Consider the following 14,416-nt stretch of genomic DNA (forward strand, 5'->3'; position numbering starts at 1 on the left):
CAAAATATATGTATGAGAAAGAGTAACAAGAACAAAAATAGGAATCAAATTTGCCCAAAAGTAGGCAATGTCGAAAGGATGCAAATTTCTTCATCTGTGTCTCCCACCCAGTGCTTCCCCAGCTCTGTGCTCCCTCTGGGTTGGTACCACCTGATCAGTGCCTTCCTGGGATCATGGGAAAGACTATGTTAGATAGTACATCTGACAGCACTTTGTAACATGGAAATTACCATACAAATGGCAAGTATTATTGCCAGTATCAGATCACATCTGATTCATTTTTACTTTCTAATACTTAAAAAAAAAAAAAGCACACAGACTTTCATTGATCCAGTTATTTTTTAAAAAGATGAAGCCTTTGATTTATTTCCAAATAAAACCTCATAAAAAATAGTGTTTTCTGACCAAGAAATAAAAAATTATTAGCTAGGCAACAGGATATTGATTTGCTACTTTATATACAGATAGTTAATGCTTTTCAAAATAACTTTTATTTGATTACAAAGACCACTTATCCACTGTAAAAATTTTGAAAAATACAGAAATGACTGAGGAACATAATCTCACTACCTGGAGACAATCAGTTATTAATGGCTCTACATACTCCCTTCTATTTCTTTTTCTTCATATGATTAAGAATTGAGAATATACTGTATATAGGGTTTTATGCTCTTACTTTTTCACTTATGATATCATTAACATTTTTCCTATGTTATAAAAAAATCTTTTGTTGAATATGCTTTTAGTGGCTGAATAATATTCCATGATATGAATCTATATAAATTCCTTCTTGTTTCCTTCCTGCCTGCCTTATTTCCATTTTCCCCCATTATTCTAAATAAAATTTCAGGAAATATTTTTGCATAAATATTTGACATGATTCCAGATTATTTCCTTTGAATGGATTTCTAAAAATTGTTTTTACTCAATAAGAAGCCATGAACCTTATAAGCCTCTTCATATATCTTGATTAGAACATTGCAAGCAAGCCAGAACTTAGGGGTGAATATCATGTAAAATCACTCAGAAACACAGATACAGATACAGACTAATTGGCTTCTTCTAGCTCCATCATTGTATATTTTTATTTCCAAATCCTTCTCTAATGCTCTGAGAGTAAAGCCCGTTCTCTGCTGGGGAATATGTAAGGTAATTCTTGGACAGCGGTGTAGTAATCGTTTACAGGTTGTTCAGTAGGAATAGCTATTAATGCCTTGTGCAAAATAAACCAAAGATCCAAAGAAACACATTTTTGCAGGTGAAAATTATGTTAGCCAACATCATTTCTCACTCTGGTTTATGATGTCAGGTATCAGGTTTCTCCATTATTAATGTACACATGCACGTGGGGGCAGATCCTCTTGGAAGGAGATTAAAAAGACGCCACCACCTATAACCCCCCTTCCTAATCATACGAGAATGTCCAGAAGCTGTGAGGGGCTGGTACAGTAGCTCCCCTGTACAGACAACACCCCGCAGAGGATTAGCTTTCTTCCCATTAGCGGGCTCCACCATGGAGAGTCAGGGGTCATTTGTACTCACCAGAGAAAACCTGACTTGAGTAAAGTGTGCTATTCTTCTCTTCAGCACTGCGTACCTATAAAGCCTCTGAAACCACTCTTTAGTGACTGAGTACATTTCTCATTTCCCATCCCTTCTCCCCCTACTTGGCGATTTTCCTAAAGCCGTAATTCAAACTTCCCAAAAGAAAAAAAAAAAAAATCTCTGGGTAATCCTTTCAAGAATTCTTAGAAGGAAATCTTTATTCTTTTATCATTCTTATGGGAAACCTAACTCGTGATTAGTATTAGGACTCAGAATGTTTCACCACACACGTATACCCAGGTAGGGTGAGGGAAGGGGGAGTGTGGGGGCAAAACACCCTTTAGCTTAAGGAATTTGTGCTCCTGGGGCGCCTGGGGGACTCAGTCAGTGGAGCATCTGACTTCAGCTCAAGTCAGGATCTGGGTTCGTGAGTTGGAGTCCCACATCGGGCTCATTGCTGTCAGTGCAGAGCCCACTTTGGATCCTCTGTCTCCCTCTCTCTGCCTCTACCCTGCTTGTGCTCTCTCAAGACTAAATAAACATTTAAAGAAAAAAAAAAAAGAGCTTGCTCTCCCAAGCCCGGGACACTCTTGAGAAGTGCCACCATAGTACCATACCCTAAACCAGGAACCATGGTAAAGTGTCTTTAAGTTGTAAAAGAGTTAGTTCCCAGTAAATGCAGTCTCCTTAAGGGAATGCATTAAGGTAGGAGAGTTAAGAAAAAAAGTGGCAGGATACCTAAAGGGGGAGAGGTTGGTTGTCCTCTAAATATTTAAAAAATCCACGTGACGTTTACATTCCTGTGCTAAGTGGACAGGATGAGGTTTAAGGAAGGGCTTCCCTGGCTGGGACCCTCCAGGCCCCTGCACAGAAAGACAGTGCGCTTTGGACTCAGACGCAGCTTCCCTGTCACCTGGAGCAGTCATGTTCTGGAGCAGGGCTCCAAACGGATGGGCATGTCAGCTTGCTGGCCCCTCCTCTAGCTTCTATGCGTGGGCCCAGCTCCTGAGACAAAGTTCCCGGTTCTCCTCCGGCTTTTCTCCAGCGTGTGGGTTCAGCACGAGAGTCAAGCAAGTGGCCCGGCTTCCACCTGTATAGGTCCCCGCCGTCATGACCAGGGATCTTGACATTCCAAGAAGTGCGGCGTTTGCCACACTGGAGCACTAACAGAGCAATGTGCAGCCGCCTGGGGGAGCGAAATTTGCAAACTCAGTATCTCGGGCCTCAGGCCAATGCAGGCTGGGTGCGTTGCTGTGGTGACACATTTAGTCTCTAGGGAGGGATTGCTGGCATGCCTGCTGCATTCCTGGCACCACGTTTGCCAGCAAGAAACTTATGGAGTGGAACTGGTATCAACTCCAGAGGGAGATGCAAGCTGCTTTCTTAACTTCCTTGGCAGTACTACCCTTTGCAACTTGTGCACATAAACCCTCCTGAATATTTACATGAACTGCTATTTGTGACACTCTTTGGGGCCCTGTTGGATGGTGCTTTGAAGGGAAGTGCTAAAATGATAGCAGCCTTCCAGTTTATAAATGTAACTATTGTATCCCCGAATAATTCAATTTCCTAAAATTGGCACTTAACGATGCAATGACTTATCTCTTGCTGGGAAGAGATTCTAATCCCTCTCCTCCTGTTAAAAATAGCTTTTACTGTTGCCAAGAGGAGAGCCTGGTATTTACTATTAGAAGATATGTGAATTAAAATACTAGCTTCTTTCCCTGTTGCAACTCACTGGCACTATCTTAGCTGAGCTCTCTCCTACCTGGGAGGAAAGGCTCCTCACAGAAGTGCCCCCAGTTCTTAGGAAAGCCTGACCCACCTCCCTTATTTGTGCCTGGAAAGCAAAATGTACTAAGATTTGGCCACTTAGTATTCAGACCATGTCAAGATTCAAGTAAAAAGCCTATATTGCACCATCACCAGGCCAAACATAGCCAACAGTTCAAACCACAGTTAAATTATAAGCAAACATGGGGCAAAACATGCAGACCTGTCTAGTCAATGAAGCAGTAGAGATAAAAGGAATTACTACATAAATGCCAATGTGGAGGCTTAATGAATACAGAGATGGTGTCCTTTCCAGCTGCCCCCAGTTAAGTGTAAAAGGCCAGTAAGGATTTTGAGCATAATGCTTTCTTCCTCCTCCTCCTCCTCCTCCTCCGCTTTTTCTTCTCCCCCTCCTGCTTCATCTTCTTTTAACATGCAAAGCGTCTCCCAAGGTATTGAGAAATGAACAATTCTTCTGTGCATGTCCATAGTTTTGCAGAGGGGTCAGCCAATGATTACTACTGGAAACATCAGATGCAGCAAAGGAAATGCAGTTAATACAATAATTCACATATGTTAATGCTTAGTTCCATCAATGTCAGCTTTATTTTCTTCTTGATATACACAAAGCTGGCACACAATTTTAACTGATGAGGTAATGTCATTTTTAATTTAGAGAGCCTTAAGCTGTCCACTCTAACTAGTGATATCATCTTTGCAGTTCCCTCGTGAGACTTTATGTAAACATAAGTAATGTGTCCTGGACAGTTTGAAAAGAGATTGTTAAAGATGACATTGGTCATCATGAAGATTTCCCCCACTTTGATCTCTTTTAAATTGCCAGATACAGTTTATATTACTGCCATATTCTAGCCATTCCTGAAATTAATATATCCCAGGACTTTTGAACCAAGTCAAATGCAGAAATAAAATAAAGGTTTGAAATGAATGGACTGTAATGTTTTCATGTCAGTTCTAGAAGAAAAATGGAAGACAGCTCAGATTATCTGGATCCTAGGTGACTTGGTAAATAACAAGAGAGGAAAGGGAAAGGCACTAAGAAGTGTGTAACACCAAACAAACAAAACTCTTCCTATTTTTGAGGGGGAATGCTAGTTTGTTGGAGACGGCTCCCCACCTCTTGGAGGTAAAGAAGCATATGTGTTATCTCAGTACAATATTTAGAATAATATTTTATTGTGACTTCCTTTACCATTTGTCTCCTTAGTGTATTATTATTAAGCCCGATTTTTTTAAAAATCACATCACTTTGGTGACTTGGAGTGTGTCACATTTCCTTTTCAAGCAACAATATTCCTTTAAAGATTCAGGCTGGTGGGTATAAACACAGTAATTTTCCATTTTTAAATAAACCTTTTTCTTTGGAGAGATTATGTTCTGCAATTCAAGTATAGCTTTAGAGAAGATGATCTGTGTTTTAACCACTGTGGATACTGAGAGAGTTTTTCCTAAGAAGTCTGGAGTTTGGTAGAATTGAGTTAAATAGTAAAGAATCTGTTTATTATTCTGTGGCCATATGTTTAGAGAGTCGCTCACAGAAATCAAAGTATTTTTCATGGAGAGCTCCAGCCAAGGAGACATTTTGGATTCATAAAAGAACTTCACAGTTTGAAAAGAATGCATAGCATTATGTATTGACACCCCACCACCACAGACAAAGGAACACAATTTAATAACAGAGAATTGTGCTCGTGAGATTTTTCTTTTTCTTGTTAATTGGTTACTTTAACTGACATTGTCTGCAAGTATAATGGACACCATTATTCTTAATAGTTCTGTGTTGCCAGATGATGTATACAGACATGATGTAGTCCATTTTGATTATTTCATTTTGCTAGATTTTTATCCCTCCATGTAATACAGTGGTGAATACAGATAGCACTGTTTTCCTAACAGACTATGCTGGATAATGCTGCCTTCTATATCACTGAAATTAAAAGGGCATTTGTCACTAACCTGTTGTCTCCTGTATTTATGTTAGGTATGACTACGTGGAGGTCATCGATGGAGACAATGAAAATGGACGCTTATGGGGAAAGTTTTGTGGGAAGATTGCTCCTTCCCCTGTAGTGTCTTCAGGGCCATTTCTTTTTATTAAATTTGTCTCTGACTATGAGACACATGGTGCTGGATTTTCCATACGTTATGAAATTTTCAAGAGAGGTGAGTGACTTCCTGCAGAACAAGTGTGGCTAAATGTTCATTACCATTGTTTGATTCCATGAATGACAAAGGGAAAAGAAGACAAAGGCATAATGCTTTGATCTTCTTGTAAAAAATTGTATATTCCCATTACAAAACTGTTGGAAAATACTTTAAACAAAGGAAAATTACCCAATGTATGGAAGAAGTCGTGTTTAAAGATTTTTTTAAGTGGGTCACCTGGGTGACACTGTGGGTTGAGGGTCCAACTCTTGGTTTCGGCTCAGGTCATGATCTCACAGTTCATGAGTTTCAGCCGCACATCAGGCTCTGCGCTGATGGCGTGGAGCCTGCTTCAGATTCTGTCTCTCCTCTCTGCCCCTCCCCAACTTGTGAGCACGCGCGTGCGCTCTCTCTCTCTCTCTCTCTCTCATAAATAAATAAACTTTAAAAAATATTTTTAAAGTATTTCAGGACTCAAAATTGCATCATTTTAATGTGGTGACCAGTGTTTATAGGGTATATATTCTGTAAAACTCTCTAAGAGCATTTATTCTTATCTTTCTTCAAAAATAAGTGTGATCTTCTCTTGAAGTTTTATTTCTTTCATTCAAAATGTGTGAGTCTCCTTTATCTTAAAGCCATGTACATACATCCTGTTCCCTTTATTTCATTACAAAATTCAAAACTAGTATTTCCCAGGAAAGGGAAAGCAGTCTACTGGTGTTAGAGTTTCTAAAGCTGCTGAAGGAAGAAGAGGCTTTCTATTAATGTCTGTTAAGAAGAGGAATAGTTGGAGAAAGAGCCTCTTGGAGGAAACAAAACAGTAAAGCTTTAAATGCCATTCCCTTTAGGAAATAAAGATCTTTCTCCCTCTACAATATAATCACTTAGTAGTAATCTTCTGTTCAAATGGTATATATTGAGATGGATAGAATCTGACAATTCCTAGTCTCCCAGCCTTGAAGAATTGAATGCACATATCAGTCAATTGATAAACAATGTATCTTTATCCAGATGTCACTCTTTTTCACAACAGCTGGTAGATTCCTTTAATGTGTTAAATTTAACCTTCCTTTTTAGGTTGGCAGTAATGTGGTGGGTGGGAGTTCCAATCCAGGGACAGAAGCTTAAGATTTGAGTGTACTGTCCTAGAATAGGAGCTTTTTTTAATAGAAAAAAATCTAGTTACATCAATTACAGAGTCTCAGCGGCAACTGAGAATAACAAATAGGAGTCATTAGGAGTTTCTAGGAACATAGGTACAACTTCTTAAAATTTCAAAGAAATCTGCCATTGCCCCATACAAGTATGGATAGATAGAAACAATTCTGCAAACATTTGAATAAATAATAGTATACATATGACTTCAGTATGTACAGCTGATTACATATATACATATTTTCTTGTGTTGAAAGCTGTTTGACCTGTTGTAGAAATCATATTGTACATGTATGTATATGGACACACACACACACACACACGTATGTACATTTGCTCACTTACCGGCATATGGCACTATAAAAGAAAATAAGGTGTCAGAAAGGAATTTAGGAGTAGCCTTTCATTTTCAGTGTTTCTCGAAGATCTGAAGATAGTTGAAAGAGGAGAGAGAGAGAGAGAGATCTATAACTAAATCATTGAGAATTCTTCATATTCCTTCCTAATGAACTCAGCCCCCTATACTTCCATTTCCTCAGAGGTACTGTAATTTCCTTATCCTGATCTCCAACACCACCTTTGAAACTTGAAGCCTTATTTTTTCTCTCTCTTCTTGCCTCTCTACGTCCAATATGGCTTCTAGTTCTTTTGAATTTACATCCAAAAGCCTCCAAGAGTCATGCTGCCTTTCTGCATTCACTACATTAACTGAATAGGCCCAATTTGGGTTCTCCCTATGTTTTCTCATGCTACACACAGCTTCTCAAACAGTCATCAAGCCACTGTCCTCCAAATGCCTATGGCAGGTGTCCATCACCTATTGGGTCAAACCTCAATGTCCCATTGGGTCAAGCTTAAGGCTTGACATCAAGTACTCCCAACCTTCTCCAGCTTCAAATCCCACAGATCCACACCTGGTTTCCTGCCTCGGATAGTGCACTGGGTAATGTCCAGCAAACCTGAATGTGAAGTTTAATTCTGCCTCTGACTATCAATCTGAATGTTCAGAGACTTGGATTCCTCATCTGGTAAATGGATAGTAGTATCCGACACAGGTTTATTGAGAAGATAAGTTGAGATGAAAACATGAGGAACATGTAGCCAGTGCCTGTCACCAAAGATGTGTTCAGCAAACAATGCTTATGGATGAAGCTGGTGCCATTAGCTTTCAGAGCCTTCGCTCTCTATCAGTTTATATCCCTTAACCTCCATGGAAGCCTGGCTCTGGCTCTTTTCTTTCTTCTTCTCAAAAGCTTTTTTTAATTCTACTTTTTTTTTCCTATGCATATACCCAACTTGTCCTCTACACATGCACGTGCACACACACATACACACAATATACACGTAATGCATATTATGTATATACACATATATCCAAGTATGTTTCACTAACCATTATGCTTCTTAATATTTTCAAATTTGTTCATATATGCATATTTTATTTCCCAACTAGATTGGTGCCACCTGAAAAATGCAAAGAAAACATCTTTCCCCCCCTCACTGCATATACTATAGTCCTTACAGGTGTTTCATAGAAAGTCATTAACGAATACATTTATGCATACATATACAGGTTCATGGATATTTTTTTTCCTCAAAAGCCATTTAATGATATTATAGAATCCATGAATCTCCTTTTTTTATTTTTGAAAACATACCACCTCTTCCAGAGTGCAGCAATTTCAAGTTTCCTCAAAACACATAAATTATACTAATTATAGCTGGACCAATAAATGAGTCTTTCACCTGTTGGCCTTGAGGTTTTCTGGCACTAGATTACAGTTCTAAGGAAATTTTAGGCCATTTCTGCATCCCTAAGGCTGCATTTCTCGAAGGCCACCTTTGCAAATGTCAGTCAGCAAAGCCAGTCCCCACCTCTTCCCATGCTTCCTGGAGCCACCCTGGACACCCTAACTTTCTACCCAGGTCCCTCACTTTCCCCTTCTATGTGTGTTTTCCTAGATGGTGAAAGATTGGGCCATCAACCTGAAAATTATTCCCACTCACCTAAAACAATTTCTCCAGGAAACCCAAGCATCACTACCTATCACTCCTCCCCTGTCCTTCCCTTGGTCTGGGTTATCCAGCCTCAACTGCTGGAAGAAGCTGTAGACATTTTCTTTGCGTGTCCATGTGGGGAAGACATGGCATTTATTGAGAGCAAGACTGATCCCTTCACATGTTATTTGGTTATGATTCTGGATTTTAATAATAATTCCAAGGAGACCATCTTAGCTGTTACCATTGTGTACCCTTATTGTCATTAACAATGAAGCGTGGCATTCTTACAGCCACACAAGGTCCTCCAAGTCTTACAAATAAATCAAAAGCACAGTGTTCACTGGCGAATGCCGTGTGTCACCTCTCACAGCAGCAGCTCACTCATGCCTAGACGCACGGGGCTGCTCTCCCTCTCTCCTGTTTAGTGCTTCTGTACTCTCTACAGAGTTCCTTCACCCACTCCTGCCTTGCTCGTTTTTGGGAAGTGGCAAACCTATGCAACAGTGAACAGGAAAAATATTAAAACAAATGTTGATGTTTACTGGACAAGTAGGAAAATACAGAATCTTGAAGTTTAAAGGGATTTTTTTTCCCAAATCCTAAAGCCCACCTCCGATTTGTTATATACAAAATCTGAAGACTGGGAAGGTTAGGAGGCCACTCAAGTTTACACAGCAGGTTAGCAGTAGAAGTAGGACTGGATCACAGATCTGGTGCTCAACCCAGTTCTCTTCTACTACTCCATGGAATTTCTCCAGTTTTTGTCACACTCCTTAGCAAACCTGGGCCAGCCTTAGTGAAAGCATTGAAATTATTTGATTTTGAAAGTATGCCTTTAATCCCTGTCATTTTTTCCTCTTATTAAATCTTGATCTCACCTGGATAATTTTACCTTTTTAAGAAGGAAAAAATATTAGTACCTGAATTGAACCCCACTGTCAGCTTTTCCTTATAAGGATCTTAAAAAAGCATCCACCCCCCCCCACCCTGCACTGCCCCAGGGAGGAAGCTGGAGGTCTCCAGGGTCACTGTTCCTACATCTTAAAAATAAAATGAAAGGGATTCCAATATTATATATATATATATATATATATATATATATATGTGTATTTATACATGTGTGTGTGTGTATATATATATATATATATATATATAATTGTAAACTATAATGTCTTTGTAAATTAATGTCTTAAATTGGCAAAGTCCCTGTCATCTTAGAAGCCACCCATGAACTTAGAAACAGAATATAAATGATACAGCACATTCTGTAATCTTCTTACCTGTAATTGACATGGTAAATGTCACATGTTAGTAACTTTAACCAGAATCAAATAAGTGAGTATCTGAAGCCACCATGGTGAAGGATGAGCCACATCTGTGAAGGCTTTGGAAAGCATTTTAAACAAGTCAGACCTCTAAAGGCCAGGTTTATTGTGTACATCTAGTAATTTTTATTCTTCTGTGTCTCCAGTGCCATGAACATCTAGTATGTACATGGAGAGCAAACAATTGATTTGTTTTCTCAAAAGCCTGCCAGACGCACTGAGGTGGAGATTCAGCGTAGCAATTCTAAACACTAAAAATAGAGATCTGTTGGTTTAATTTAATCTGTATTGATGCCTACAGTGTTGCCTCTAGTACTTGGCTCTGTGGGAGAATATTTAGTTAAGAACACTCTCAACCAACCTCCTTATTAGAGCTGAATCCATGCATGCCATCACAGGGTGCCCATCAGTGAGACAATGGCCCAGGGAAAGAATTGTTGAATTGAATATTCCCAGGTTGGATCTTGAGTTTCAAGAGGATCAAGTCGTTGCTGATTCCCAGAGATCCTTAGGATCCCTTTGAAAATCATAGCAGCGGTGATGGTGATAAGGGGTCAAGTTGATGTGCTCATATTCTTGTAGATGGGCCACTTTCAATGGTGTGGTGAATACCACCCCATTTGCCGCTGGACGCCATGAATCAAAATTGTGGTCATTCATACGGTCATAAGGTCAGCTTGCACTATAGGTGTGTATGAGCTTGACCAATTTAAATTACCAATTACCATAATTTGTAAAGTGTTGAAAACCCTGAATAGTCACTAAAATTATACACTATAAATAGACACATTACACACCCACACATGTATGTTAAAAATAATTTTAGAATGGCACTGTATCTGATACATTGGGGAAGGCAACAATGTCAACATTGATATCAAGTGACTTCTAGCAACACGGCCTGTAATCACAGTTTATCGTGCCCTCACTAACAGCCACACTTTACCAGCACACCTGTGTCAACACCACTCAAAATGAGTCACTCACCCTGGATACATGTACGAATTACCTTTCACATTTAGTTTGTCAAAGAGGCATAGGTCACATCTGGCAGAGTTACTGAGTCACTGGTGTAGGAATCTGAAACCCAAACTCCCTCCACTGAATTCTCTCCCTCGCCTTTGTAAATGTTCTATTTCACCAATAAAGGGCTGTCAGCCTCAAGATTTAAAGATTTAAGCTTGAAGGGGCTATAATTATTTCTCTAGGGCTCTGTCGAGATTTCTGTAGCTTACTCATTCATTGTTCCCACATGATTTGATATTTGCCATTTTTTTTTCTCTGCAACAGCAGAAGTTTTTAAATTGCTTCACACAAATGGAAAACTAAGGTGAACACAATAAATCTGAACTTGACTTTCCATACCTATCACTCCTATAGTAAGGCTGAGTAATGAGTGATTTGGAAAGTGACTATAATCGTGAGCTTTTTTTAGAAAGATATGCTGCCTTTACCCAGGTTATTTGTTGGTGAAGTTGTGTGAGTGGGATTTTCACTTTGCTCTTTCTTTTCTTTTGCTTCTAGGTCCTGAATGTTCTCAGAATTACACAGCACCTAGTGGAGTGATAAAGTCCCCAGGATTCCCTGAAAAATATCCCAACAGCCTTGAATGCACTTATATTATCTTTGCACCAAAGATGTCAGAGATTATCCTGGAATTTGAAAGCTTTGACCTGGAGCTTGACTCAAACCCTCCAGGGGGGATGTTCTGTCGCTATGACCGGCTAGAAATCTGGGATGGATTCCCTGATGGTAAGAAGGGCAGGAAGCATCCCCAAAAGGGGAGAATCTGGGGGAAGGGCACTGAGATCCTTTTACAAGTGTCATGATACATGCATCATTTTTTAAAAAAATAGTTCAGAAGGAGGAGATAAAACAAAGCAAAATGGTAACTCTCTTTATGAAGAGTAGTGATGAAATATTTGAGCTCAAAAGACAGTAATTATCTAGTCTAATTTCTTCAATTTATAGGTAAGGAAACTGGGGCCATGAATGATTATACATGGTCTCATAACTATTTTTGTGATAGAATTAGGACCAACACATGGTTTTCCTGACTAAAGTATTTGCCTCATTTCATTGACCTGCCTACTGGTCATTAATTCACAGACCTGAAGAGATCAGTTAAGTCAAACAATTCACTTGACAAATGCAGAGACTAAAGACCAGAGAGGTTAAGTACTTGATACAATTTTAAGGGTGAAATGGCATCCATTATGCGGTTACCAAAAATTTAGAAATTTAGAAAAAGAAAGAGGATGTTTGGACATTCCTAATTTAGACAGATTCCTTATCTCCTCCCTAGGGAATTTTTATCTTTGGCAATTTGAATCATCTCAACACATCATCTGTATACACTGTTTTTATCATCTAAATTTATCCTACATTTTAAAATATATTTACTGAATACCTGCCATGTACCAGGCACTGGTCTAGCTACTTAGTAACAGAACAATCAAAGATGGCTGCCCTGCCCCCCACCCCCACCCCCCCAACCGGAGTTTCGATTCTGCCAGGGGCCATTGGACAATAAACAATACACTTACAGATGAAAGAATTCTGTCCTTGGAATGCAAAAAGTGAGAACTTCTGTAAACAACAACAACAACAAAAATGAAAGAAAGGAAAGTAGAGTAGAGCAAAGGCATGAAAAGTACTAGGGTTAAGAGACGGGGATATTTAGGTTGAAATTTTAAATAAGGTGGTCAGGTTCGGCCTTATTACAAAAATGTCATTTTAGCAAAGATTTGAAGGAGGTAGGGGGCAGGGGGGTGGCCATGTGGACAGCTAGATGAAAGTTTTCCATTTCTATCCTTGTGAATTAGAAGGTGAATGGCAAAAATACACACCCAAATCCTGAAAAGAGGGAGATAATATCAAATAATTTGTTGCAGCTGCATTGCTTGTCTTGTGTTTAGTCTGGTTTAATATTAAGATTTCTCTAGAGAACACACTCTACACAGATCAGAAAGGGCAACTTGGAAGTTCTTACGAATCATGCAGTTAGAAATATGTAACCACCTATAAAATAGAGTCAGATATTATGATCAGGCTGGAGGAAAGAATATTTAAATAAATATTAAATTGTAAATGAAGGGCAAGCATCATGTGAAAGAGATTGCCTTTGCCTTTGAAATGACATTAAAATTCTCAGCGTAATTCAATTTAGCTATGTTCCTCAACAGTAAACAGCAATGGAGATAAACTGGGTTTAGAGAAAGCTTATATTGTCATTGCAGTAAGTGGGTGAGTTATCATTGGTGTAGTTTCGTCTTTGCTCTTTTACTATATAAATAGGGTTATGATGATCTTATCGAAACTCTTCATTAAGTAATGAGATTTGCCCAAACAGAGTGCTGATTGATTTCTAAGTATTCAATCTGATAATTAGGAAAACAATATTATAACAGTATTGTAATAATAGTTGGAACATTTAATAATGGGTTTATTTGTTCACAACCCAAATTTGCAGCCTTCCATTCTAGAACTTACATTTAAATTGACATTTGAAAAGGAGGTCCAATCAACCAACTTATTTAGAATACTTTCAGAAAGAAGCACATTGTTATTAGTGTCAAGGGTTTTTCAAAGTAGTAATTTTCTGGCTCTAGAAAATCACTGAGTTGAAGCGAAGAACAATTAACAATAAGAGTTATCAGCCTTGCAATTCACTAATGTTTTAAACTACGATGCACTTGACTTATTCCCAGAGAAAACTGGCCTTGGAATATGGAAACTGTGTTTGTATATTTGTTAAAATTTACCTAGCCTTGTCCAGCCTACACCAGCATAACAGCTCTCTCCTTTTTAGGCAAAAATGACAGACTTCCCCTCCTGGGTTTGTCAGTGGCACTAGAAACATTTTTGTTATAGTAGTTCAACACATACAGTCCCTTGCCAGAAAAATTGCTTTTACTCTTTGATATCCCTTCCAAAAACAACAACCAGAAGGCGCTGAAGGCTTTTAACCATCAAGTGATTTTATGTTGCCTTTTATCATACACATTGAATTAGGTGACTATGTAATTGAAAGCTACCCATTGAATAGGATTGACTTTGAAGAAAAGCAGTTTACTCCCAAACTCAAGTCGAGGTATGCATTGTTGTGAATCACACATCTCTGTCTATCACTCCTTAAGCTCCATGGATTCAGAAGTAGCGACTCTGTAGTAATTGGTGGAAGTTTACATATGGTTTGTGAGCCATGAGCTGAGCACACTGCCCGGCCCTGGTGGATATTGCAAATGTTTGTGCTGAATTCTGGAGCCAAACACGAATGCTTAGCTCACACCACATGGGCACACATGAAGTCAACTCTCCCCCCAGGCTTTAGCTGCTGTCGTTACCTACATTCCAAAAACTATCAACTATTTGAGGAGTAAGTTTCATGAACGCTAGATTGAGCTCTGTTTGGATTTTATTGACTTACTGTTTATATTAAAATTAAC

At 38.9% G+C, this 14,416-nt stretch overlaps 1 protein-coding gene across 4 annotated transcripts in view; it reads left to right on the forward strand.

Annotated features, from left to right (window-relative positions):
- The window catches only part of NRP1 (neuropilin 1), a 139,340-nt gene that overhangs the window by 50,821 nt on the left and 74,103 nt on the right, over positions 1 to 14,416 (forward strand). For all 4 annotated transcript variants that reach the window (XM_058681519.1, XM_058681522.1, XM_058681521.1 and 1 more), the window contains exons 3-4: positions 5,321 to 5,502; positions 11,493 to 11,720. In XM_058681519.1, the coding sequence (XP_058537502.1) occupies positions 5,321 to 5,502; positions 11,493 to 11,720 (410 nt within the window). The remainder of the gene's footprint in view (positions 1 to 5,320; positions 5,503 to 11,492; positions 11,721 to 14,416) is intronic.

This window comes from Neofelis nebulosa, chromosome 8 (assembly GCF_028018385.1).
Source record: "Neofelis nebulosa isolate mNeoNeb1 chromosome 8, mNeoNeb1.pri, whole genome shotgun sequence".
Taxonomy (NCBI): Eukaryota; Metazoa; Chordata; class Mammalia; order Carnivora; family Felidae; genus Neofelis; species Neofelis nebulosa.